The sequence below is a fragment of the Anas acuta genome, chromosome 15 (assembly GCF_963932015.1).
Source record: "Anas acuta chromosome 15, bAnaAcu1.1, whole genome shotgun sequence".
In the NCBI taxonomy this organism is placed as follows: Eukaryota; Metazoa; Chordata; class Aves; order Anseriformes; family Anatidae; genus Anas; species Anas acuta.
In genome coordinates, this window is record NC_088993.1 from 9006344 (window position 1) to 9034104 (window position 27761).

The window sequence follows — 27761 nt, forward strand, 5'->3', positions numbered from 1 at the left end:
TTTAATACTTGATTCAATTTTTATTTCAGCTTTCTAGAAAATGAAATGCTTCAAGAAGTCATGGTAAACAGCAGTAACTTGCTGTGTGATTTGTTTGTCACATTTTCTTGTTGCAATCCCAGAGGAGAGACTTGGGAGCAGCTCTGACAGCAGCCCCCAGCACTGTGAGAAGCTTGGAAAGGTTTTCCTTCTGGATGCTGTTCTGGTTTGTTAAAGTAACATCTGAAAGATTCACCGTGCCAGAGGTTCTGCAGTGCCAGGGAGACACGCACAGCAGGTAAACTTACAGAAATAGCCAGGAATGAACCATGGGTTAGAGAAGGAGGCTGCCACATAAGTTCCTCATGACCAAATTCAATTAGGAAATAGAGGTACCAAGAGCTCAGACACACTCCGCTGTGACCAACCACAGTTTGTCAGCAGGGACACTCCAGGGCTGCTCCAAGCCTCCAAATGCAATGAATGATATTCTGCTGCCCACCCACCAGCTCAGTTGCTCTTTTCCTGTGTCAGCAAGCTTGTGTCTAAGCTGTCAGCCTTCCACCCAACATGATTCATGCAGGTACCATCCAAAGCGGACGTGGAGGGAAATAGAGCAGATCTAATCACCAGCTGTGACAAGAGGCAGCCATATGCTCTTGTACTTAGTGGCATCCCACGTTCTCTCCCCTACTCCCCCAGGGTTTCTGCACTTTGGATAACTAGATCCAGCTGCTGCCTTGGAGGCCACCACATCTGTGAGAACAGTGCTTGTGTGAGCAGTCCTAAAACATTTGCAAAAGGTTGAATTTGTCCTGTCTGAAACTTAGGACAAGTTGTAAATGTTGTTTGCTTGCTACCAGTTAAATTCTTGTTCTCTATGAAATGTGGTTGCTTTTAAAAATAACCTGTGCAATCCTGAAATATGGCAGTGTATTTGGGCTCCATTTATAGCACAAATGGGAAATGCTGTGGTCTTTTTCTTTTGTTTGTTTGGTTTTATACCATAACAGCAATAAGTTGTTTGCTTTCTGGCTCTCACTCTCAACAGAAGAGTGAGGTTTGGGTATTTGGAAACATAATGAAAATGGAATTACTAAGTTTCCGAAGGAAACAACCTGTATCCCAAGTCATCCTTTTTCATCTACCCATTGCAGTTATAGCTCAAACAAGATGTGGTGGCACGCCTGTCATTTTAGAATGAAACCAAGGTAATAACTCAATTAAGAGATCAATTATTCCTGATGGTGACGGCATTACGGTGTATTCCATGAGTCAGTCAGGCAAGACCAGATTCTTCCATTAGTCTGTAGAACAGTCCCTTCTGAGCTATTAATTGTTCCGGAGTATCGAATTCAGATATCTGGCCATTATCCAAGACTAAAATCCTGTGAACATTAAAACAGACATGTAAGCCTGGGGGAACACCAACAACAGCAATAAACTTAAGTGATTTCTACTTATTTCTAAAGTAAATCTCAGTACTAGCTTGGTATTCAACCAAGTTTTACAGGTGAACGTGTATTTTACCTGTATGATTTTAAGAGGAAACAAAGAGCTATAGCCATTGTTTAGCTGTCAGTGCATTAAAAAAAAAATACAAGTTATGATATGGCATGAAATCTTTGATTAACCTACTGCTGGTGCCTCGTTGATGTAAAAACACCTAAGATCAAAAGCAAAGCTTTGAGCGTTAAGCAAGAAAAGGACAGACATGGAATTGTTGTTCACTAATACTGAGTTATTTGTCTAGTTCATACAGGTTGCCCGAGTTTTCCTTCCTCGTTAGGAAAGTGGCTGAAGGTATTACCTGTCACAGTCCATGATGGTGTTTATCCGGTGAGCTATTGTTAACACTGTGCTCTCCTTGAAGTGAGTCCTCAGGGCAGACTGAATCTGAAGATCAGTTTCTAAGTCTACTGCGGCTGTGGCCTCATCTAGAATGAGGACTTTGGCTTTCTGAAGAAGTGCTCTGGCCAGACAAACCAGCTGCTTCTGACCAGCACTGCAAGTAAGAAGGAAGATAGTAAATGAAGAGCAGCAGTCACTTTTCCTTGGAGTCAGACTACATGATTAGTTTGAAAACAGTAATGAAAGGGTCATTGTTCCCTTTCCCTGAAAGGCTGATTGAGGCTGGTGGCACTGCTGATAACAGCATGAAACAAGCTAAGGAAATGAAAGGTGTGTATTACTGCAGCACCCACAAGATCCCTACTTGGAGTAGGATTTCAGTGCACGAAGCACTGCACAAACATAAGCCAACACAGTGATTAAGTCTCAAAAGTTTTCTACTCGGCATCTTAATAATTTGATTTCATGCTATTGATTAGGCAAATTATGAGGCAATTAGCCGTCTGACCATTGTTTCCTCTCACCCCCTTCCCATTTAATTTATTCATTGCAAATTAGACTCCTTGTCTAGGACATCCTCTTAGCCCACCGGCTGGCACTACCCTACCACTGTCTTTTTGAAGATAAGGTACCTTAGGTTTTCCCCTCTGTCAGTGCACTTATATTCCAACTGATCTGGAAAATCTGCAACAAAGTTCTTGAGCTGAGTCAATTCCAAAGCAGTCCAGATGTCTGCATCAGTGTATTGGTTTAATGGGTCAAGATTCATTCTTAGAGTGCCAGAAAACAAAACGGGATCCTGAGCACAGAGACACAAACAACTCCTGAAATTAATTATAAAAATGAGCTCTCTGGTTTTCTCTGCTGGGTGCAAATCTGTTGCTAATGTTATATTGGATGGGAGACTAGCATGGCATAGAGGTTAGTTCCAACTTTGAAATCTTTCAATGTCCCTCCCTCCTAGAATTTCTCTGAACTTTTACTATGCGTTATGACTTTCAGCTCTGCTGAAGCATTCTAGAAATTAATTTCATACCTGGGGAATTACAGTTATCTTGGTTCTAAGGTCATGGAGACCTAGTTGAGCAATATCTTGTCCATCAATTAGGATTGCTCCTTCTGCAGCTTCTACTAATCGCAGCAATCCCAGAGCAAGAGTAGATTTCCCAGCTCCTGTTCTTCCAGTTATGCCGATCTGTAAAGTGCAGTGGAAACCTTTTGGTTTTGATGTTGATCATTTCCCATAGTTGGAAAGACCTGTCATGTCGTTCTTATTGGCTGGTGTATAGCCTTTGAAAAGAGACAGCCCTACACAGATCAAATTTTTAGGGCTATTCAAGACCCACATAGTCTAGGCTTACATTCTTAAAGGAATTATTTGGAATTTGTAATTGTTTTGTATGAAAGTGAATCTTGAAAGCCTTTAATGGGAAGAATAGCTACAAGACTCACGAGCTGGATCAGGGCCTTGATATGGCACCAGATTTACAAAGTAAAATTCCATAGCTGTAACTCTGCTAATACTCTGTGAAATGGAATTTCACTCAGAAGAATGTCTAGTTCATGCAGCAATTCTGGAAGCACTATTTTTCACTAGAAGTGTGCTATGTGATTGATGGAAAAGGGCTCATACCTTACCGCAGCATTCTTGTTTACATGCTGTTGTACCTTGGTGTAACACAGGGACTAAATCTGCTCAGATCTCATCACTGCAAAGCACTGCTCACACTTGTAGCTCTTCTGGAAGCTCATGCTTACCTTCTCTTTCCCGTTGATGGTTAGATTGATACACTTCAGAGCTAACTCCAAGTTTGGTCGGTATCGCAAACTATAGTTTCTGAATTCAATTCTTCCTTCAGTAAGCCAGACTTGACCTTGAAGTTTGCCATTTAGAGTCCAGGGTGCCTAGACAGATGATAACAATCAACAGTGTATAAAGTTGATTTAAATTACCAAATGAGCTGGCCATACTGAAACAGGAAGCTTATGAAAGCATCTGTGCTAAATTTACACTGATCTGTATACTGTTTACAAAAGAGAAAAAGGCCGCTGACTTTTTATATTGCACGTTGGCTTTTTACTTCATGCAAAGATCCCAGTCATCGTAACTGAAAATAGGGATAAGTATTTATTTGCATGTCAGAGTTCTGATACTGAGTGTTTCAATAAAAAGATTCATGTGCATGGAATGTACAGAACATCTCCTTTAGTAGGACCTCAGGTCAGCATATGGAGAAATAACTATTACAGAACAGAAATGATTGCACTGGAGAGTCTTAATTGCTCAAAGGCTATTTAGCAGCCATCGGTTATCACACAGTTAGATCTGAACACGCACAATAAATACATGCTCCAAATATGGGCAGAAAATATGCCTCATTCCATGAGTGTTACCAAGTGAAGCTATTTTAATGACAATCTAATTCTTAACTGTCTCATGGAAATACGATAATCAGAGGTTACAAAACAACCTGTCAGTTGGATCAAAATGCTACAGTTTTTTAAAGGAAATATAACTGGTCTTTCAAAAGGGCAAAAACAGGAGGGGTTCTCCATGTGGAACAGAAAAGTTACAAATCTAATTTGCAGAGATTTTTCCTGTGCTAGTCGAGTCAGTAGTTGGCTATCTACCTCTTTAGGAGTCCTTGAGTATTCTTTCACTCTCTCCACAGAAACAATGTTGTTTTCAATTTCTGTCCAGGAGCGCACCATCCAGTTTAGAACACCAGTTATCTAGCAGGAAGAAACACAAATGTTAGGGCAGATAAAAGAACTTGGACCTGTGCTCACAAGGTACCTGTTAACTTTCTTCTAGTGTTTATTTACAAGGACATCCTCATCAGCTAATTACTTGAGAAATCATCCCTTAAAAGACTAAAAAACAAACTTTCATAAGGCCCCATGGTTATAAAACTGTGTTAAAGAGCCTGGCCTGCTTCCTCTGAAATGCTACTGATTGGGCATTAAAGGTAGTGTGACTTTCTTAGGCTGTTCTGTAGCTAGTCTAAAAGCAAATAAAACAGACACTGAAGAACATGCCTCAGTTATTTGAAACATGCTGTGAAATAAATACGAATTCAGATGCAGAAGGAAAAAGATAGCTGCTGCATATGTTTATTGGGTTCATTATCTCTAAGGGGCCATGTGCCCTGGACGCTCTAGGCTTCAGCATTAACAGCAGGGTTTGGTAAGAGAAGGTGTCTAGAAAGCTACAGAAAGAATTCATGACTGGAAATTGAAATGGTAACAGAAATTAAAATGTAAACTGATTTTGCAAGGCAAGCATGGTATTACTTCACCGCTAAGTTACCTGAAGAGCATGTGAAACGGAGAAGCCAGCAGTTCCTGGACTAAGGTGTTTTCTGCCAACTGTTGCAAATAGTGCTGCAAACAATACAATGCTATTGCCTAGAAACTCCAGGTTTGTGGCAAGCCACCTGCAAGAGAAGGACAGTACAGAACTGTTGTTAAGCACCCTCCTACTTTCTCCCCATAGCACCTGTGATTACTTTGCAAAACAGCTGTGGGACTGTTGAGGGTACAGGGTGCACAACAAAGCTCTTGTTGTGGCTGTGATGCTCCTAACCGGCCCCTTTGTAGCTCATGAATGACTCCAGGCTGTCCAAACTGGTTGACCTATCACCTCTGCTAGGATTTTCTATCCAAAGGCTGTTGGGTGAGCACAGCTAGCACATAGCTTGTCGGGTTAATTGGTCTAACCTTTCTCACTCTGCTGCTGCTCACCTGTTCGTGGCTGATGGGTCTGTTGTATGATGGGTTCTGCATATCCCACAGGCCTCAAGCATTCTGCCACATAATGATGGGCTGCACCAGGCATGTGCTAGAGCTATGCATTTTGGACATCAGATTATACCTCTAGTTGTGTGTCAGTACGTCTGCCTCACCGTACAGCAGAGATGGAGTATATCAGTTGGATGAGGAGTAATGTTGCCAGAGAGGTGTAATATGAGTGATGAAGTGAAAAACTACCTTAACTCCTCAACAACTGTGCACCTCATCTTTTGAGTATCTCCACCCACACCCCAAGAGCAGCTACCTCTACTCACAAGGGCCATGGGAGTAAACTGTCATTTCTTCTCCACTCCAGATCTGTACCTGTCAGCAACTGCTCCAGCGAAGCATATTCTCTGATTCTCATCCACTAGGAAATTGCTCTTCAAAATAAACCTCTCCTGGTCTTTGTAAGCACGGATCACACTACTTCCGTGAAAAGTTTCTGAAATGTGGGAGTAGATGGGTGACCTGCTGGCAACCTCCATGCGTCGCAGCTGGCAGGAGGTGATGACATAGAAGTGCTGGTACAAAAGGAAATGGAAAGAGAAGTAACTAGAAGGTTAATGCCTTTGTAGAGATGCTCCACAGAAAGTTGAGAAATGGCTCAGTGAGTGCAACAGTACGTACTATCCTACTGTTATAAAATCTAATGTGCAGGCAGGCGATGCCCTTAAAAGGTGCAGTAGCCTTTTTGCCTGTGTTATCTTCTGTTGCCATGGAGAGTAACCCCATGGCTGGTTAATGTAAAGAAGCCGAGGTACTCTGAACTCACAAAGCCTCAAAACTCATGTTTACTTTCTCCTGTAGACCTGCCCTTCCCTTGATGGAGAATGGAGTCATGCATGCACACTTATGTCCTTTTTTCTTCTGTTTAGCCTTACCTTGCTAAGCATTTGAGTCCAATGGAGCAATGGCCTCGTATACATGGTTGTATTTAAAAAAAAAAAAGACAGCATAGGAATGCTGGAGAAAAGGAAAAGTGCATTTGGTTTTGATATGATTTTATTTACACTAATGGAGACTAGGAATATAGCTCTAGGTGGGATTTGATTTGGACAATAGAAAAATAAAAGCCTCTCAGAGGTGCTTTGGAAGGTTGAGGTGACATGGGAAATGTTGCTGATGTTATTGTTACTCAAATGCAACTGGAGATGATGAAAATAGTTTCTGCATGGCTCTGCTCCTAAGAAATGGGAGCAGGCTTTCTGCAAGGTCATGGACGTGCTACTCTTCTGTCTACACATTTCTATGAGATCCTACCTGGAACACAGCATAAAAAACAGTCAAAGGCACTATGGCCATCGCTGCCTTTGGTGTAGCCACAATGATCACAAGGTAGATCTCCACCAAGTTGAACAGAAATCCCAGCAAGGATTTCAGCTTGTCAGGGATAATGGAATCGATGGCATCCATCTCTTTGGAGAAGCGGTTCAGTAAGTTTCCAATGGGTGTCTGCTCAAAGAAGACCATCGGGGATCTACCAACGTTCCTTAGCAACTGCAGAAACAGCTTATATGAAGCTATCACACCACCTAGAAGGACTGCTGCTGTGGAGACAAATCTGCAAACGGCTGCAATATTAAAAAAAAAAAAAAAAAAAAAAAAGAAATAAATCAGTGTTACTGGGTCTGAACAATCACCTTGGAGTTTCCCTTTGCAAGATCATGACTTTCACTTCGTAGTGTGAATACAATAGTGGTGAAAGGAGCTGCCTTTATCTTTGGTAGCAATTAAGCCAAGCCTCAGAGCTGCAAGGTAAACTAGCCTCTCTACGGTAGTTGGGATTGCAGAGGAGTTCAGCAACATAAATGCACAGAAACTGTTCTTCACAAAATGAGCCAGACTGGAACTACTTTGAATTACTCGGAAGTTCTAGGCTTTTGGACTACAGATTTGCTGTTGGCACAGAAAGGTTCCCAACCCTTCCTGCTCTTTTGAACTTCTAAAAAGCTTTCTCAAATTTCTGCTACTTAGCTTGCTGTCTTTTCAGATTTGATTTCTGCTCTAAAACAGGCAAGTTTTAAGATTGATCAAAACAGTTGTGGCAATTTTTTTATGGTTTAAAGGAATATAAAGTCTTCCAAGTTTCTCTTTTTTTCTTCCTTACAGTTAAAAAGCCTAAACCAAGACTTAATTCAGCATGAAAAAAGATCCACCATGGCACTTGGTTATAATTCATTTATAATGGAGGAGTGGAAAGAGATGAGAGGAAGAAAAATGTAGAAAATGTTGGATATAAGGGGGTGGGATGGAAAAATAAGGATAGTGTAGTTCTTTTGTTGATGATTTTTTCTTTTGTTTTGTTTTTGGTCCAGATAAACACAGTTCCAGCAGGAACTACAGAGGAAGACTATTGGTCATGGTCTGCTGAAAGGCGCAGAACACTTCTAGTACATCATGAGGTGGAATTTCAAGCAGTAACATTCAAAATGTTCAGATCCCTTAGAAATCCTCTCTGTGCGTCAGAGCCTGTAGCCTTAGGTCCCATGCCAAACTTTTAGGGCTGGTGCCAAGAGCCTGGGAGGTAAAGAGCCCATGGGCATACACTTGTTTATATTCTTAGAAAACATCCTGGATATGGGAAACACAGAGAAGAATTAGGTGAGCAAGTGAAACGAACCTTGAATGATTCCTAGTGCACCAAAGACTCCAACTCTTAGCTCTGTGTGTTGTTGTGTACCATTGTATACAGGGTCATTTGTCCACATGCTGAGCCAGTAACCGCGAAAAAATGATAACGCTTGCTGACACATGAACAATAGAACGATGTACACACACAGCGGTATGCCTGTTGCCTTCAGGTAGGCTGCATAAATCGAAGTATTAACCTAGAGTGAAACAATTAGGAAAAAAGAAAAGGAGATGGAAGGAGAGGTTGGAAGGATTAAGCATGTTAGCAATGAAAAACAGCTCTGAAACACGATGATTTATGAGGGCATATCTGCTGAGTATGTCACGGGCTACAGCAAACGTTAATTCTTTCCTTATTTTCCTGGTGGATGAATAATGAAGCCATTATTCCTTGCCTTGGCCTTTTGAAGTGTACCTCTTGGGAAAGATGAGAGGAGTGATGTGCCTCTTCACCCCTTCCCATCAGCCTTAAGAACCTACAGCCAGATCCAAGATTACAAGTGCCTTGTAATGTGTACTCTTATGTTTTTTTGCTACCACCTCACCCTGACTGCCTCAGGATGCCCGCTCCCTTCTAATAATTCTTGAATCAGGCTCTCTCTTCTCAAGTGGTCATAAATTACTCTTTCCTCTCTCATTCCCATCACGTATTTTCTGCAACGGTATTCCGATTTTCAAACCACTGCTTAGATCAGGGCACATGTTGGGAGATACAGTTTACATAGGAGGTGTTACATAAAATAGTTTGGAAGTAATTTTGTCTCCATTACAAGACAAATTTGGACAACTCCGCTGACAGTTCTGAAGCTGCACTACCTTAACTTAGGTAGTGAGGTGACCCACCTATGATGGGGGTGAGTGGGTCAGTAATAAACCCACGGTACTTATCTTTGTCTTGAAAGGAAAGTGAGGAGCTTACCCTGCCATGCCGAGCTTTCTCTCCTGTGGTTAATACTCCTTTAGTGGCTGCAGCAGCAGTAGTGTTTTGACTTGCATGAGTGGTCTCCCTTCCCGTAGCAGATTTGACTGAATTGTCGCTTCATAAGGAAAACAAAAATTCTTTAATTTTTAGCTAGGGCAATTAGTATTTTAAAGCCTATTTAGATCCAGGGAATCCCACCATCGTGTATGTTTATGGTAGAGTGCAAACCTGCACTGCCCTTCCTTCTTCCCTAGATCACATTAAAATGATTCCTACAATGGCAATGCCATTTTCCCAGAGTCAAGTAAGGTATGGGAATTCAGGAAGCTTACTTGTCCTCACCCATCTCCCCATTGTTCATGCTTATTTCAAAGGCTACAGTTTTTGTGATCCTCCAGAGTGACCCCAAGAGGTGTCCATACATATCACAGGCAGTGGGCTCTGTCAAGTGAAGCCATTAACAGAGGCTTTGAGCATACACTAGCTGTGGCTGGTGTGAAACGAGTCAGACCTTACAGCCCCCCTAGGAATTGAACAGCAGGTAAATGTATCCGTATGCCTCATAGTGACCTCTAGGACAAGTTCTGTCTCCTTGGGAAATATGTTAATATGAACAACATCCATATTCAAAAGCAGTTCTTTAGCTGGTCTTGAGTTTTGCTTGTTTGTCATTATTAAAGATCAAACCCAAGCCTGCATTGTATTCATTAAGAGACTCTGTGTAGGCTCTTAATGGACTCTAAGAGCAAGTTCTTTGGTGTGTGAGACAGCTTGAAGCTTACCTAAAGAACTTCTCCTGTGATGGACAGTTTCTAGAGGTGACGGTGCTGCTGGTGTCTCCTATAGCTGTGAAATAAATGCACTGTTTTCTCCAAGTGCTTTACAAATACCATTTTGTCTTGTATAGCCTTTGAGACACTTGTAACATAGAGGAAAGATCCATTACAAAGAATTCTTTCTAAGGGGGGTAGAAATATCAAAGTCAAGGTTGAAGAACAGCACATATAGTGGGTAATTATGTTAAATGCATGACTGTTGCCTACTAAGATGAAACTTAATTCAAGAACCAGTTTTGAGGTGATGACACAGCTCATTTAACTGGCATATTTTCATATAAAGCGACAGATTCCTGTGATGAGATCCTTGCTCTAAGTGTCCTTCAAAGAAAAATCTACAGCTGGCTTTTCCTGTTTTATTCTCTTTTCCCTCTTCCCAGCTGTTAACAGCAACAGACCCCTAGTTAGTTAAATATAACATTAAGGAAACAAATGACTGATAGGTCTGGGTAAAACAATTCCAATTTGTCTAGGTTACCTGGAAAGCCAGAGCATGCCTTTTCTTCTGCAGTACTGTGCGAATGAAGAAATTCTGCAAAAGCCCCATTTCTCTGTAAAAGTTCTTGGTAGGAACCAATTTCTGAGATCATTCCATCCACCAGCACAACAATGTTGTCCACTTGGTGCAAAATGCTGATCGTGTGAGTCACCAGAACACGAGTCTGCTTGAAGAAAGAATTAAATTGTTCCAGTGTTCCCCTGCTCACTTGGGCTGGTGCAGTTAGCTATCTTGTAAGAAGACGTCCTCAGTGTGAACCTGTAATTTTTGCTAACACGGGGATATTTTTGTTGTTTATTCCTGTCACTTTTTCCCTAAATAAGAAATTGGTGTGTTCTACATTTCTAATATAAAATCAAGCCCTTTGAGTACATTTTAAATCTGATACCTGTTTTCTTTGCCAGTCTTTCTACATTTGAGCATAATAATTATATTCTGATACCTGCAACCAATCTACTCATGAAAAAAGGCATTTGTAATCACAGACGCATCTGTTTTAGTTGGACTTTCTGATGAAAATAAATACCTCTTTTTCTTCTACAACCTGAAATCAAATAAAATAATTGTAGTTAATTTATATCATGAAACAAATAGAGGTGCCCCACCAGACCTTCTCATGCACCCGCATTTATCATCTCTATTGCCTGACAACAGAGAAAAAACAAGGAATACCAAAATGCATCCAATGCAAAGAAGAAAGGAAGAGAAGAGGTTAAGGTGAATCCTGAGACTGAAGCGATGAACAGTTGGGTGATGAGAACTGTAAAGTTGGTACTGAAGTATTCAAAAGTGATGGAATGAGAAATTGTGGTAAAATGTGATGAACTGGAAGTGAAATACAGTTCTTCCAAACTATACTAGAAATAAATCCAAAGAGGCACCAGTATAATGCTGACAGAAGACCAAAAGAACTACAGACTTGCTGTAGAAGTAAGGCTGGAATTAGGCATGCTGAGTGAGGATGGAGGTAGTCTTTCAAGAGAATTCAACCTAGGTGAGATTCACTGCAGGACTTCAGTGTGCTGTGTGGGCTGCAGAGGTTACCCACTCCCCTTCCATTGCTGCTAACAGCAGTACCTACCTGGGACTAGCAAAAAAGAATTTGGGAGCCTTTGATAAAGTAACCTACCTTACTGGAAACATCTGGGGTGCCCTTATGACTATATAGATTTTGATGTCTCTTAAAGTTCAGGATTTATAACACACCTTGTTCTTCAGTAAGCCATTAGGTCCAAGAACGTGTTCAAAAATGTGCTGTCCAACATGGGCATCAACAGCCGAGAGGGGGTCATCTAGTAAGTAAATTGAAGCCTTCTGGTACACGGCACGAGCAAGGTTCACTCTTTGTTTCTGGCCTCCAGATATATTTATTCCCTGTAAAAATGCATTGACACTTTATTCCTAAGCTACAGCATATTTATAAGCTCATAACTCCATTTTACGCTGATGGTTTATGACTTACTTTTAAATCAGTGCCTTTGTATTTCCCCTCTTCCCTCCTACCCCGCCACCCCCCAAGAAATGAGGCTCTTGAGATGCTGAGACAGAGGTATCTTCTGAGCAACTCTGCTCTCCTGCAAACAACGACCCAAGAATGACCTGGATTTGTTTACTCTTGTTAAGCGTCTCTTATATCTCTCATTAACTTAACTGTCAGGAGGTGGGCTTCAGACCCCAGTAAGCTGTAGCCCAATTTTTCAGAAATTCCTGAGCACCTGCCTCTTGCAAGTTTAATCCATTTCTCATTGTTTTAAGTGGGACATCCAAAGTTGTCATTACTCATATTTTGACAAACTTTTTCATAGATCTGGGCCAGTACCTTCTCGCCTATTTCACTCTTCTGCCCTGCTGGGAAGCTCTCCAAATCAGGCTGCAATGCACAAGCATCAACCACGCTATTAAACCATGCTTCATCCATCTCATTGCCAAAGAGAATATTATCTTCCACTGAAGCATTCTGTATCCATGCTTGCTGGGGAACATAAGCTGCTGTGCCCTATAAAAATGGAAATGGAAGAATATTACCAATCATAAGCACAACGTGGACATGTGGGAACCGGTCTTTGAAGAAAACCCCTCCCCAATTAGCTTTATAAAAATATGGAATGATCATCACCATTTAAGGGTCTGAGCCCTTTTCAAAATAAAAGGATCGCACCCTCACTGTCTTACAGAGGAGGAAACAGAATTTCAAGTGATGTTACTTACTATAATGTCACTTCAGCTCACTGCTAGAGTGGGAAATGGAACCGGCTCTCCAAAATCCTGTTCCAATTCCCATTCCCACAGGTCAAACTCATCTGGCAGGTCTTAAGCACCTCTTGATGACTAAATGAAGGCTGCTACACTATAAATTTTGTTAAAAGTTCAGCACTAAGTAGGTTTTCATCGCATATCTGATGACTTCATTGATACCTTACTGTTCCTGAAGACAGCCTAATTAGAAGCAAATGCTAAGGGAAAAATTTACCTTCATAGTCACGCAGCCATCCATCTGTTCCAGCTCACCAAGTAATGCTGACAGCAAGGAAGATTTTCCAGCACCCACCTGGCCAACTATAGCAATCAAGGAGCCTTGGGGCACAGTAAGATCTATCCTATAGAGAAAAGAGCACCCCACCTCAATCAGTCTTTGACCACCTTTTAGATATGTTTTCTGAAAAGAAAAAAAGCAACATTCTTGCTGTAGTTATGCTGACTTTTTTTTACACTTACATTAGTGTAATTCCATGTTTCAACAAATTGTGTAAGGAAAACAGTCTCTGCATATGAAGGCAACATTCAGATACAGAGACCTTCCTATTTCTGTGTTCCCATTAAGACAGGTGTAAAAGCAATAATACATTTTGTCTGACTTTTTAATTTTCAGAATTCAATGTTAAATATGAAGCAAACTCAGACACTTGTACATATTCCACACTGATTTCACTTTGGGCTGTGAAGAATTCTTTCATTTAGTACCCACCCTAACCTACAGAACTGAGATGACTAAAGTTACGGCTGTACCTTCTAAGACAAGGAGACATTTCTTTGTTCCAGCAGAATGTTCCGTTTCTTATGGTGATACTTGCCTGTACTAAGATATAAGGAGAAAAAGAACACTTGTGAAATTCAAAAGTAAGTATAGAAACATCCCTGTTTATGTTTCAGTATGTGCTTTTATTTATATAAAATGAACTTCAATTCTCAAAAGAAGGGTTAATTACCAGACTAGATTTTACTGTTAGAAATAAATAGGCCTGAGAGAGAAAGTGATGGTAAAAGGCAAACATTTTTCTCTCTTGACTGTGGTAGGCACCATTCTGGAAGCTGAACAATGGAAGCTACTCCTCTTGTAAGACAACACTAAGACAGAAGCTCACCACAGTCAGAAGTGTTTCTGTTTGAGCTCTCGGGATTCAGTTCTTCCAGATTCAGAAAAGCTGCTAAGCGGTTAAAAGAAACTTTGGCCTGAAAATGAAGAAGCACATAAAACAGTAAGATTTAGAATAGAAAGGGAGTACAACTAGAAGGTAAGACTCAAACTGAAAACCCACTGAAGACTGTTAATTAGGTGCTATGTTGCAGATGCTATGTAGGCTTAGATGGACAAATGCAGCTCTTCCCTAAGTTAATCGTATTTATTTCCACTTAAACAAAAAAGCCATGTTCTTCCATGTATTTTCTGTTCAAATGCTTGAAATTGCTGCTTTTTTTCCCAAATTCATCCTGCAATTTTCCCAGTGATTGCTCCTGTATATGAAGAATCATGACAGTCTTCTTGAAGTGCAAGAGAGAAGCAAAATTTTCCAATTTCTCACTAATGACTTGCTTTTCTCTCTGGCCTCGGCTAGCAAGGTTCTTCTGATCTCCCATGGAGATTTTGCCCCATTTGTTCTGATCTCTGTGATTAAAAATAGAACTGGAAGCATGTCTGAGATTTAATGGTGCTTGTGATACAGGACTAACAGGTAATTAATGCTTCTAAAAGAGAGCTTAATCCCAGATACTGCCCACCAAAAAAGTATTAGTCTCTGCCTTACACCATATGACATTTATATGGCCCTAAAAGACTTAAGAATTATTCTTAGTGACTATTTTGTCAATATATCAATCTTTCTGAAAAACAGTACTTCTGAAGTACCTTTAGCTGCAACTCCTTGCACTTCACTTTTTTACAATAGCAATTAAATAGCTGGCCTGAAATTCAAAGCCATAAGAAATCCCTCCCTTTACCTTTCAATGGTGGTATCTAAAAAACAGTTTTGGCCAAAAAAAAAAAAAAAGAAACATATCCTGCAATTAACCTGGACAACAGCATTTATGGAGAATGGCAGGAAGGAGTGTGCAGTGTTGAGGATGTTGATCAGTGTTAAAGATACAAAGGCCTTCTGAGCATCCAGGATGTGTGTGTTATCCACCAGGGTGTAGACAGCAAACATGACAAATGCAATCTGGAAAGGAGCAAAGAAAAAGCAAACCATTTGCTTCAGACAGGGAAAAGAGAATGATTCAAAGGTGGCAAGTCCCTTCCTACATGCCCTGGAACCCAGGCTATCATCCATATACATGATACCACTGGCCTGCAAATATCGTAGGTGAAGGTGACAAAACCAATTCTGACCATTTGATGTTTGTTCTCCTTTAAGGAAGTTTTCGTGCTGCAGTCACAGTAAGGTGAAAACACAGCCATTCTCCATTTAAAACACATATGGCTGACCTGCAACAGCATATACAGAAGTGGCTCGTGCAGATACTGACTGTGCTGTGAACTCTGTGAAGCTGGACATCTCCAGGTGATTCCTACAAAGCAGGCTCCATCTGCTTGGAACATGTCATCAGACCAGGTAACTTGTCCATGGAACTGCTAGGACAGTGTAAATGTCTGCAGCCGATCCCACTGGGGCTCAACTCCTCCTGTGAGACCACCAACTCCTCCAGGCAGACATTATCTCTAGCTGTCCAACAGGAAAAATCTGTCCAGACAGGACCACAAAGAGAAATGGAAGTAATAGCACATTTTATGTAGGAAGGTGAGTCACTCACCAGGAAAGTTGATGAACTGAAGGAAGCTAGAGATGCTGAAAAGAGAATCTGAGATCTTTTTAGGGCCTTAAGTTCTTGCTTCCGGATACCAAGCACTTTCTCCATGAAGGTTTTCTCCCAGCCATACAGCTTGATTACTTTAATATCGCTAAGAATGGCATTGGTAAGTTTGGCCCGCTCATCTTTATGTTTCATCTGGGCCTCCTGTAATAAATGTTTGAGTTTTATCACTTAGCAGGTTGCATATTTAACTGCACAATTATTTTGGAAAAAAAAAAAACAAAAAACAAATACACCTTAACACTGCCTATGAATTCTGAAGAAATTTCCCTGCAGTTGAGCTGTGTTTACTCTTTAGCTTATACATCTTTTAGGCTGGGAAATATCTTGCATTTTCTCTTCAGAGCTTTGTTTTTACTGACAGTACAAACAAGAACAGAAAAGGTGGGCAGACACAAAGTAAAAGACTGAACATGCAGAAGAGTTTAATCTACTTTGTAGGTTTTAAATCCTCCTGTGGTCCTTCAGAGAGTCATGGTCATCATAACATACTAAGCCATCTCTTAGAGTCACATGTTAGTGACTCTAATCAATGCAATGATTTTTTTTGTTTTTTAAACAACATGCCTACTGTAATCCTCAGCCTTTGATTTGTTCTGTAGCTGTGGGTTTCATGTCATCCTTCCTTGGGAGAGCATGGCAGCCTTTAACTGAGGTTTAAAAGTTGAATCCTAGCATAATTGGTGTCAATAAAACACTTCATTTTTATGACGCAAAATGTACCTGAAAATGACTCCTCTTCTTGGTGATCATAAAATTCAGAGGCAAAAGAAAAAGGAATACAGCAATTGAAGTCAAGGCAGATGGCCCAAGAAGCTGTCAGGAGAGAAGAGGAAGAACTTATGGTATTACAGAAACAAGTCTTCCACTCCTCCTTGCTTACCTTCCTTCTGATTTGAAATTGGTGCCTAACATCCCCCAAGTCTAAGGCTTTCCTCTAGTCCAGCTTTTGCCTTTCTTGGTAGTTGGGCTGCCTAAGCACTGTGGATTGTTAACTCTCCAAGCAGAGTAACTCCTGTCATCATGCTCTGCTGAATTTATTTGCTTCCCTTTTAGGAACTAGATTAGTGTTGAAAGAGATCCAGAAACATGCTTTGCAATTTAAGTAATATCTATTGCTTCCTGGTTGCTCTTGGATGTGTTAAGGAGGACATCTTGTGGCTGGCATAAGTGACACAAAACAAAACCAGTTTTTGTTTAGAAAGCAAAATATTATTGTGGCATAAATAACCAATCTTGTGTGAATTTACATCAACTAGAGAAATGAAATGGCAGCACTATATTATGCCACATATTCTTGGACAGCTCTTGGATATCTGGGTTTGTAATAACTTGCATGCCAAAACGGAGAGCTTATTTATCATGGTTTAGTTGCATCTGTCTGCAGAAGGCTTACATTTGCTAGAAAGGTGAGTGTTGGTACGTACTCTGTACATAAAATGCTTTATAGCATTTTATATACTTTTTATATTATATATAGTATTATATAAATAGCAAATAGTTTACTATTTGTAACTAGTAACCATGCAGAGGAGCTGCAACTGGAGCCTGCAGTGGGCCACTACATTTTGTTTGAAAAGAGCGCTGATAAAGGAGAATCTCAGGCAGAATATTAACAGGCAGCTCAGAACAGTCACATTCCCAGTGTTTTCCCTAAAAGAGACTGAATGCTGAATACACAGGTAAGAAGATGAATTGAAGAATCAGGTAAGGATTCCATTCCAATAAAAATAACTTCTAACAATGCAAGTGAATGCCCCATGCTAAGCAGCTAAGAAAAATGTGGCAATTGCAGGTTGTTCAGGCCAGAAAAGCTCTAATAAGAATTTTGAAAGCTTCTTTTTCTTCTGATACCTGAAACAGAAGGGGTTCGATAGGTACCATCATCATATTTTACCTGCCACAAGAAGACAAAGCAGATGATAATCCGAATCGGAGCAAGCCAGGTCCCGTTAAAATAGATAATAAGATCCGTTAGCTTTTGGACATCAACAGATATCAAGTTAACGATTTCACCTACTGTTACTGCTTTCCTTGATGCGTTTGACATTATTAGGATCTAGACAGGGTAGAGAATAAAGGAAAGGCAGTGTCAACAACAGCTTTGATCTAAAAATCAAACAACTTTCCCTTATAAAGAAAGGAAAAAAAGAAAAAGGTCAAATCCTACATCATGAAAATGTACTGTTGCCTGGGATATGTGACTTCACTTTAGGGTGAAAAATTTACTCCCTTCCCTGACCATAATCTACAATGTAAGAAATCTTATGTTGCTTCCTTTTCTTGGCTTTCCTTTTAGAGGTAAGATTGAAAAACAAATAGTAAAATACCTCCCACACACTGTTCAGAGATGAATATAGCACAGAACTACATGCTAGAAGTAGTTCTCTAGTAATATCTTCCTTGATATTAAGAACATTGTACCAACAATGTCATAATTACTAATGTAGGGCTAGGAAAAAAGATTTGAAAATGAACCTACAGACTCACCTTCCTGTACACAAGCCCTGTTACTACAGTTTTCAGTTTCAGTCCCAGAACAAGACACATGTACATATATCGTTGTTCAAACAGAGTCTGGAGGCAAGCTAGCAGGACCATAATGAAGGCATAGAAATAACCATGCCAGCTAGGGGCTTCTTGATCTTCAATGAACTCCAGGAAAAGGCTGGAAGCAAAAAGACAGGAGCAAAATATTGATGAATCCATGTCTAACTGATGAAATACCAGAAATTCAGAAGTACCAGGGATTTTTCTGTATTCTCTATAGCTGATCTTTGTCAGTAAAATAGTAGAAGAGATGGACAGAGGGCTAAGTATCTTTTACAGCAATGGAGAGGGTGTGCACTGCTTTAGACAGTGATGTCTTTTTCACTGAATTGACTGTGAGCTTAGCACCAATGATAATCCAGCTCCTTTCAACAGTAATCAGAGACTTCAAAAGTGTCTGTGTATCCAGCTCTGTGAGTGCTGGCATATACATCTCTGTGTGCTCATGTATGCAGCAATCTTGTACACATGTTTTCTCCTTTGGGAAATAAATTCTAAATACTCACATACCTCAGTATCTTTGGGATGGAAAACAAGAAGACATCACAGATAACTAAGCAGAGGGTGCCGAGAAGGAAATAGGTTCCAAACATGCTCCAAAATGCTTTCAGTAAGGGCCTGCTCTGACTGTGCTCTGACTGCAGTAGAACCTCTGTCTCTTCAGCCTCTGTTGTACCAGTTTCACTCTTCTGACCCTTTTTAAAAGTAGCAGACTCCTTGTTTCTAAAGAAACAATGGAAAAGCTAGCTGTAACTGGAACAAGATTAAGGATCTTGTGTTTTCAAAAAATCATTAAATATCCTAAAGTGCATCTCATGCCATGTCCAGTATAAATGCACATTGAAAAATGTCCCCTCTCAAAAGAATCTTATAGCTCCAAGCTTCCAGGAACTAAAGGTGTTCTCCAGCAGATTTCAACATTTAAAATGTGATTTTGCACAAAGGAACTCACTAAGTGCTCACCCATCGAAGAGTGAAGAAGTGAACTAAGTTTTCATAGCAGAGAGTTACTCAGATTTTATGTAGAATACCCTTTGAATTTAACAGAAAAATAACTCAGTGGGATTTCTACCTTGTTCAGATCAGAAACACCAACAAAGCTTACATTCAGAACCTGAGAATGTACTGAAGCAGTCTGTCTAGCACATTGTGGGAAACGGGGGGGGCTTTAAGCTTCTTCTGAGATGACAAGTCAGCCTCTGTGAGTGTATTTGTTTACATCATTTAGAGGAGAAAGAAACTGCCCAGCTGAATCCATGACACACTCTCTAGATCAAGTACTCACTGCTTGGTTCTGCTATGATACTTCTTCCACTCTTTTTCAGCCCAGGTAACAATCTCTTCAGAGGAGTCCTCTTTCCTCACTGACCACAGGTCATCCACCCCCAAGGACCGCTGATAGCCTTTCCAGACAAGCCTGGAGAACACACAGACATCTGTAAGGTAAGTGCAGAAGGATTTGTTGCAGGTGTAATGTTTTCAAAACAGGTGGGCTTTAAGTTAGTGCTCCACAGTGAGTACATAGGGACTTCCATAAACACTACTTAGGAATATCCTTTCCCTGAATAAATATGAGCATTTAGGAGCAGCAGTTTTGCTTTAAATCCCTATACTATCTTCTGTCAACAGAATTGTGATTTCCAAGTAAGCCCTAATTCTATTTTAGTCAATACTGACAGTTGGGTCTTGGACAGTGGGGACAAAGTTCAGCTTAACTTACTCTGTGGCTCAGTGAAACAGAGGAAGCATTACCAGAGTTGACATTAGGTGAAGGTATGTCATCATTTTACTTCTGAAAACTAAGCAGCAGGTTAGACCAATATCCTCATCCAGTATTTTCTCTCTGACCAGCATTTGTTACAGAAGGTCTGGCAGGCAGATAGGAGCATGGTTGGTGTACAGCGATTTTTTGAGATTGCTGAAGCCTATTTAAAGATAAAGAAGGCACTGGAAGCCTGCTGTAAGCAGGGAGAGTATTATCCAGAATCACAAATGGTGCTTTAAAAAAGTAAGCTAAATTTTTATAATTTGATCTTGTGAGAATAGCTCAAGTCCCCAGAGAAGGAAGTTAAATCCTCACTACATAAGTTAACTTGGGGGCTGAGATGCTTCTGACTGGTTCTCATGTACACCCTCTTATGCTGCTGTTTTAACTTATGTTCTAGCAAAACCATGTCTTCTATGTTTTCTTACCCAGACAACCACCAGTATGTGATTTTGGACAGAAAAGAGCTGTTGGCTTCTGGACACTGATTCTGATGGAAAGAAAAACATGGATGATATTTATATAGAGAAGAGAGTGTGCTTCCAATGATGTCTCTTCTGTACTCCCCAAGGTAACTTGTACTCCCCAAGTTACCCAGCCCCCATTCACTGCCTCTGACAGTGTAAATGTATTGAGAAGGATCAATGGGATCAGGAAACTTTGGAGAAATAGGCTTTGAGTAACTTCTCAGATGGAGGAAGGAAGAATATTATTTTTCTTACTCAGACATTTACTTTCTGAAGCACAGAGCTCTGCCATACTCATATGTCAGGCAGAGGAATGTACTGCTGCACAGAAGACCATGGAGAAGCAAAATGAGCCCTACACTAGTTTAAGTGAAAACAAACATGAGTGTGGATCGAAAAGGTCGTTATTTTTTCAAAAGATACATAGAGAGACAAAGTGGTTATCCCAAATTCAGCTGGTTACTTTTTAAAACCATTGGCCTTTATATGGAATGATGCATTTTGCATCTTCCAGATAATCATGTTTCTGCATATCCCCCAAAGTCTGAATTCCTATTTGAGCAATGATATAAAGCATTATGAAAAGCTACATTATACTTACTGGATCGTTGACAGCTTTTGAGAAGAAGGGAGGGTGATCAACTAAGCAGAATAACACAAGTTCACCAAACACCAGGCTAACATAAAGGTAAGTTGCAACATGGTGGAAAGGGTCTTCCAAGAAGCCCTAAGAAACAGAACGCTCTTGAGAATGATGTAAAAGCTCTTCACCACACTACAGTGAAAGGGAAAACATAAGCAGAGATGACAAAGAGTCATCCATCAGTTTTCTCAGCACAGATCTTAAGAAAGGAATTTGGTTCTTTGCCTCACAATCAATGAGGCAAAAAGAGCTATATTTTTGAGAGACTTCATACCCTTGCGTATTAAAGCCACATGATTTCACTTACTCTTTCCAGGCCATGTTGGATTTTGGAACTAAACATCACAACCGCAGACAAGAATGAGAGCAGCCAGTATATCAACAAGATGCCTGAGGACTGGATGCCCATCATTCTTTCCGCCTGGGTAAGGAACATGGCAAGGATCTGTGAGGAAGTAGAAATATATAAATAGCTGGTAGTGGAATGCCAAACATTATTATCAAATTAATGAACACAATAAAGCAAAATCAACTAGTTTCTAGTCCAAATATTTCAAGATGCTCAGAGCTGAAGTATTGTTCTTAAACGGCTAAAACTGTGAAGGAATTATGCACAATTTTGCACTGCAGAATGTCACTATTGAAAGAGCAAGTAGTAAAACCACAACTGGGCCAACAAGCTAGAAGACTCTAGGCTATGAAGATGCAATGGCAGGCATTTAGTTGAATAGAAATCCCATCATGATACCAGCCATAATAAATCACATACTGGATCTTGCTCTGAGACCTCTTTCTAGGCATTACTGCTGCTTCAGCTCTTCTGAGGCATATTCGACCCACAGGACTATGTAATGTAGCTGTAGATCCACTGCTCCAGCTCCAGTCCCCTGCTGCTTCATACAGCCCAAGTCATAAAGCATGGCTCCAGCCTTCTATTCCCCATCAGCTATCTTTGTGCTCAAAGACACTGAGAAATATGGGAAATAAAAGATCTGCCCCAGGAGGGCTAAGCTGGGCCACACACAGACAGAAGAAGAATTACCATTGTGATCCCCAGCACTGCAGGGCTAATGAAGAATGCTGGAGTCCGTGGAATTCCTTGGCTTATTTCCCATAGTACAAAGAAGACATTAGAAAAACACAGCATTACCAGGAGGAATCCAAGGACCTGAGGCGGAGACAGCAAACACATGTTGAAATAGAGTGAAATGATGATGGGATGATCCACTGAACTGACTGTTCTAAGCAGCCTGGGCTGTAAGACTGGAGAGGTGAAAGAACAGATATGGGATAGAGAACATGATGGGAAGCAGCAGGAAAACACATGGAGGTATAAAAGGAAAGATCCTGTAGTAAATCCTAAAGATTTACTTGATTTGTGCTGATATGACTTTACCTGACTGGGTAAATGTCAAAGTAAACACAGAGGTGGGTCATCAGAAAAGAGTTAATGATTTAGAAAAATTAAGTTCTGCATCGAAGTTGCAATAATGCTAGGATCAAACCCCATCCTCCTCCTTTACCATTTTAGTTTTGAAGATGTGGGACATCCTGATATAGCCATTGCTTTTGTATCGAAGATACATGTAGTAGAAGGGAAAACTGATCCAAAGATAGGCACAGGGGATCCAAGCAATGACTGTCTTCTCAAAGCACCAGGTAAATCTTGGGATCTTTGTGTGCCATGTCTGGTTCCAGTCCTGTCACAAAAGCAACACAGAATTAAAACAGTAATGCTAATGTATGCAGAATTTCACCAGCTAATGCAAGTTGCTAATGCTCCAACTGAGCCTAATGTTAGAGGAACTTAACATTGGGTTTCAAACGTAAAAAACATTTGGCAAGCGAGGAGCTGCGGGAGAACCGTAAGGTGCCACAGGTGAAGGAAGGAGGGAGAGATCAGCAGTAGCATTTTGGAGGGAGTGAAGGTGGAAAAAGGAAAAAAAAAGGTTTGAAAAGGGAAAGATGCCAAAGAAAAGACATAATGCGTCAGAACTGAAGAAGAAAAAAAAAAAAGGAGGAAATTTAAGTTACTGAATGTGAAATGAGACAAAATAATTTTGGAAGCACAAAGATTATCAGCATTTGGGAACCATAAGAGTGGTCAGTATAGAATGCCTGGTGAAGTAGAGATAAGGAGGAAAGAAGTGTCCCAGAGCATTAACTGCATCACAATTGCATTTCCCCAGCTGTATTTATAATCCATTAATATTTTTTTCTGACTGAATAAATAGTTGAATCTCATCTGTTAACATAATAAAACTAACAATGCAGCAACTGCAGATGGACATGTGAGAAGGAAGACTCAAAGCATTTGGTTTAAATTTACAGCAAAGACTCCATCCAGACAGATCTAGGGGACCAGGTAATTGCCAGGAACATCAGGGACCTGTACAAGAACATGGTTCAGATGAGTCAGTGTCACTCAGGTATTTTAAGCAGGCTTTGGTTTACTTGCTAAGTAAGCCTCGGAGATTCTGGTACTTGTGCACATAAGAGACAAAAGAGCCACTCAGTAATATGTTCCAAAACTGTGTGGCAAAAGGAGCATTCCTACATGACCTATTAGCACAGAAGGAACAATGACCTGTTTTTTCAGAGGTACTCAACATGTCTACAGCTCATCCTGATTCCCAAGGAACCTGCAGCTACTCTGTGTCCGAGAAGTGTATTTTACTAGGTGCTCCTAAAGCAATCTGAAGCCAAAGTTTAAGCAGCCAAGTGGGAAAACCTTGGCCCTCAATTTTTGCTGGAGAAGAAGGTGGGGCTGGTTGGGACATGATTGTTCCAGCTTTGAGTCAAATAGTGAATTATTTCTGTAGCCGCTTGCAGAGGTGGCCCAAATCCTTTATGTAAAGAATGTGATGCCAAGCAAGGCTTGGAGAAAGGAATCACTAGATGAAATTAGGAAGATAGCGGCTCACAAGTTATTACAGGAGTTTATTAATCCTGACAGTGGAAATCTGTGTGATCCTGGACTGATCGACTCATCGGTGCCCTTTTAGAGCTGTCGCTGTACTGGGTCACTCAGCAGACACTTCCTGAGGACAATACACGGACCACAGGCTACTTGCACACCCTTCCAGCAGCGCAGTCGGACCTCACGCCCGCACACCTCTCACCAAGCTTACTCCAACCGCACAGAGAACCAGATCATTCTGTGTGCGGGTGCGGGTATCCCTCGGAGAGGAAGATTTCATAACGCCAGCTGCCTTCACCCACAGTGACAGCTTCCTCACTGAGAGCCCGCCGTTACCCACACGTCGCCCATGTACATCTGCAGCCCCTCAGCCCTCGGGGCAGGGCCAAGCTCACTCACCCCGAGCCCTCCGGAGCCCTCCGGGGAGCCGCAGAGCCAGCCGCCCGCCGCCATGGCGCCTGGGGCGGGCAGGGCCTTTCCTCACACAGCCGGGCCCCCGTCCCGCACCCGAGGGGCCTCGACCCGTCCCGGCTGGAGACGCCGAGCAAAGTCCGGAGGGCAGCGGGCCCGCCGGGCCGGCAGAGGGCGGCACCGACCGCGGCTTCGCCCCGCTGCCGGTGTCGGCCTTTCCGGCGGCGCTGAGGCAGGGCGGCGGCAGCGCCATGCGGGGCTGGGTGGCGGCGCTGGGCTGCGCCCTGTGCTGCGCCCTGGTGCGGGGCTCCGAGGACATCGTGGTGGGCTGCGGAGGCTTCGTCAAGTCCGACGTGGAGATCAACTACTCCCTCATCGAGGTGGGCGCCGCCGGCCCTCTTCCTCCCTGCCCTTTGGCAGGCCGGCCTGCGGGGTTAGCGGCTGGGCGAGGCTTTGCCCCCGTGCCCTGAGTGCGCCCCGAGCTGGCAGGTGCTTTGGGGGGCTGCTGTGTGAAGTGGGGTTCCTGGAGTGTTCCTCGGGCCCTCCTGAGGCCAGGTCTCTGCTGGTTTTCACTTGGCAGAGCGTAGCCTTCTTGCAGTGAACCTCTGCCCTGCCACCTCTGTTACCCCTGGGGATCGTGCAGCCCCTAACGTGTACAAACACTTGAGTAGAGAGCACCTGATTCCACCCCCGTTCACACTTTTCTCCTTTTTTTGTTTGTTTCTTATAGATTAAGTTGTACACAAAGCATGGTACTCTGAAATACCAAACAGATTGTGCTCCAAACAATGGGTATTTCATGATTCCCCTCTATGATAAGGTAAGGAACTGACACGGCGCTGCTGCTTCTCCCCTGCACTGGGGGCACGAGCTGCTTCCACGTTCACATCTGCAGGCAGATGAAGTGTCTGAACAGTACACGTAACAAATAAAATAATAATAAAGTTTTCCACAGTTTCCTTTTGTAATGCAGCTGTTCTGTTTCTCAGTGGTAAGTGAGAGAAAAGCCATCATGAGAAAAGCCAGGTAACTTTAGCTGCAGCATTGTGTTTGTGCTATTTTATTTGTGTCACTGCAGCATTAGGAGCCATAGTTACTGACGACAACTGTGATGTGCTAGCAGTTGTACGAAGAATGAATAAAAAGTACAGGTTCTTGCAATCTGAGTAGAGATAAAGCTTTAAGTCATCTACCAATGGAAATGAAAATAAATAATCTGTATAAAAATGTGTGTTGATATGTCTGAGTTGAAAATATCTTGAATAAGTAATTGCAGATATTAGAGTTTTCTTAAATATGAAAAATGGTATAAGCTCAGAATGTAGCAGAAGTTTGATGTCTGTTTAGGCTGGAAAAATGTTGACATTCAAATTTTTACAAGCTCTTCTCAGGTGGTCAAAGTGTTTTGCTCTTAAAGAACCATTTAATTTATGGTTCAGAAATAAATTCATTTCCAAATCTGAGGACTCAAGACTTTTTTTTTTTAACCTTGGTGGGTTTGTTCTTTGGTCTTTGAGCCTTTTAATGGATGAACTTCAGCACATATGTGGTGCCTTCAGATTTAAAGAGGATCTCTGTCTAATGGCCTTTTGGTGCAGAAATGTTAATAGGTTTGGAATTTTGTTATCTTATGTTTGGGCAGAATGATCGAGTAGGACCACCTAGTGGAAACACTAGAGGCAGATTTAGAGCACATCTATTGGGACAGGTGAGAGATTTGAACACCTTCTAACACTGAGCTGCTTGGCCATAAGCCAGGTTGGTGTGGAAGTGGTATAAACGTGATGCTGCTTAATTCTTACTCTTAGCTGTCTGGACACAAGCCCAGAATCCTGGTTTGTCTGGGTAGATACTGCTGCTGCTTTGAGCACTAGGTAGAATGAGAAGAGAATGGGACACTTGAGTCTTGTGTTACTCTCTGCAGCATGCTGCTTGTATTCTGACTTTTTTTTTTTTTTCCATCCTTCAGCTAAACTGAATTCAGATCATTGAAGACTGTTGATGCTTTTAAAAAAAAAATAATTATTTTTTATTTTACTTTTAGGGGGATTTCATTCTTAAAATTGAGCCTCCCCTAGGGTGGAGTTTTGGTAAGTGCTCATATCTCTTCTTCTAATAGGACGGTGTATTTGCAATGTGGGACTTCAATTATCACTAGCTTGCATTTGGAAAATCCACTGCTGTTCAAAAGACATAAGCCCTACTGCATGGTTTTAATAACTAAAATGTACTTACTGTACAGGAGAAAAGTAAAGCTGTAAGGTAGACGCTGACAAAGCAGCCCATGAACTGATACAAATGAATGTGTATTTTTTATAAAAATGTATGTAATAGGAGGGGGAAGGATTTTCAACATTAGGATTTGTGGGTGGTTAACTTGGATAAGACAAGGCTTCTAGGGCATAACTAGTTCACTTGAGCTAGTGCATTTCTGTGAGAGTTTTGTAAAGCTAAAGTAGAGTTGTGCTGTTATTCCTCTGTCACTAACTACCACATTCTCTTGTTCTTCCCTTCTAGAACCAACCAGTGTAGATATCCACGTAGATGGCATTAATGACATTTGCACAAAGGGAGGCGATATTAACTTTGTATTTACGGGATTTTCTGTGAATGGAAAGGTTAGACTTTTTTATATTTATTTATTCCATCCCATGTTAATTGTACCTTCATAAAAATGTCCTACTTCACCTCTGCATGTTACTTTTATCCACTTGTACACTGCTTTCTCTTCATTTTGACAGGTCCTCAGCAAAGGTCAGGCTTTAGGTCCTGCTGGAGTCCAGGTTGTACTGAGAAATGCTGGCAGTGATGTAAACATACAAGCAACTGTTACCCAGCCTGGAGGAAAGTGAGTGTGGGAATAGGCATGGGCATGCCTCATGTGTTCATTTACATGAGATTCTTTCAATTCTGCCATATTGGTTGGGATTATAGAAGTTCTGAAATACATTTTGTAATGCGTGGGGACTGTGAATTGCTTTTTGTAAGCAAATGTTAATGATTGTTTCTTAAGCAATAGTCATTAAGCAATCCTTTTCTTGCTTTACAGGTTTGCTTTCTTTAAAGTGCTTCCTGGTGAATATGAAATCTTTGCATCTCATCCCACCTGGATGTTGAAAGAGGTTAGAGCCTACAAAAGTTCTGTTCTGCATGCTTAGGGAGTGTGCATTGGCTAGTCCTTACCTTGATCAGCTAGCATGAACAAGGGTTTGTGTGAGTGGATGAGGTTAATGCGGTTTTCCCTAAGTTTAATGAGGCAGGCAAGAAACTGCCTTGTGCAGGCCTAGTTTGGAGATAATGGAGCCAGCTGGGGAAAGACTGTCAAATGAGCTCTTGCTTTAGGACTTCTAATGCTATACATTTTCCAGGAACTTGGAGAACATAGCAGATGCTTTAAACCTTTCTTC

The 27761-nt window shown here is 41.4% G+C and overlaps 2 protein-coding genes and 2 long non-coding RNA genes across 8 annotated transcripts in view; 3 read left to right on the plus strand and 1 right to left on the minus strand.

Annotated features, from left to right (window-relative positions):
* On the minus strand, positions 1-24612 carry ABCC6 (ATP binding cassette subfamily C member 6). Of its 5 annotated transcripts, XM_068699135.1 has the most exons (31): positions 24343-24509; positions 22547-22723; positions 22066-22191; positions 21331-21468; positions 20982-21107; positions 20342-20403; positions 19434-19565; positions 18659-18871; positions 18089-18266; positions 17496-17657; positions 16322-16414; positions 15539-15742; positions 14800-14946; positions 13876-13963; positions 13520-13589; positions 12984-13110; positions 12333-12509; positions 11720-11887; positions 10493-10676; positions 9961-10024; positions 9176-9293; positions 8246-8453; positions 6886-7196; positions 5947-6146; positions 5141-5267; positions 4462-4563; positions 3589-3735; positions 2867-3025; positions 2463-2629; positions 1790-1984; positions 1-1367 (listed from the first exon to the last, which is right to left on the minus strand). In XM_068699135.1, exons 1-31 carry the CDS (start codon positions 24394-24396, stop codon positions 1259-1261), a joined length of 4533 nt encoding a protein of 1510 aa, XP_068555236.1. In that variant the 5' UTR covers positions 24397-24509; the 3' UTR covers positions 1-1258. The 5 variants fall into 5 exon arrangements, 4 of the variants coding, with proteins under 4 accessions (XP_068555236.1, XP_068555237.1, XP_068555238.1 ...); XR_011101603.1 differs by lacking the exon at positions 2463-2629; XM_068699136.1 differs by lacking the exon at positions 22066-22191.
* LOC137864722 (uncharacterized) lies at positions 13106-14782 on the plus strand. The gene is made up of 2 exons (XR_011101606.1): positions 13106-13630; positions 13808-14782. It is a non-coding gene; the product is annotated as an uncharacterized lncRNA (long non-coding RNA).
* Positions 19458-20488, plus strand: LOC137864721 (uncharacterized). Its single transcript, XR_011101605.1, has 2 exons — positions 19458-19591; positions 20346-20488. It is a non-coding gene; the product is annotated as an uncharacterized lncRNA (long non-coding RNA).
* Positions 24550-27761, plus strand: part of LOC137864716 (BOS complex subunit NOMO1) — a 27607-nt gene continuing 24395 nt past the window's right edge. Inside the window, exons 1-6 of the mRNA XM_068699139.1 lie at positions 24550-24734; positions 25085-25174; positions 26399-26444; positions 26872-26972; positions 27096-27202; positions 27404-27476. Of these exons, the coding sequence (XP_068555240.1) occupies positions 24606-24734; positions 25085-25174; positions 26399-26444; positions 26872-26972; positions 27096-27202; positions 27404-27476 (546 nt within the window). The 5' untranslated portion in view covers positions 24550-24605. The remainder of the gene's footprint in view (positions 24735-25084; positions 25175-26398; positions 26445-26871; positions 26973-27095; positions 27203-27403; positions 27477-27761) is intronic.

Bases quoted from the DNA above. Each gene is read 5' to 3' on its own strand.
- ABCC6 (XM_068699135.1), bottom strand. From the start codon at position 24,396: ATGGCGGCGGGCGGCTGGCTCTGCGGCTCCCCGGAGGGCTCCGGAGGG. The intron at 9,294-9,960 runs GTAAGCTTCAAG...TTCCTTATGAAG, and splicing joins TCACAGGAGAAGTTCTTTAG to CGACAATTCAGTCAAATCTG. The intron at 3,736-4,461 runs GTAGATAGCCAA...TCATCTGTCTAG, and splicing joins ACTCAAGGACTCCTAAAGAG to GCACCCTGGACTCTAAATGG.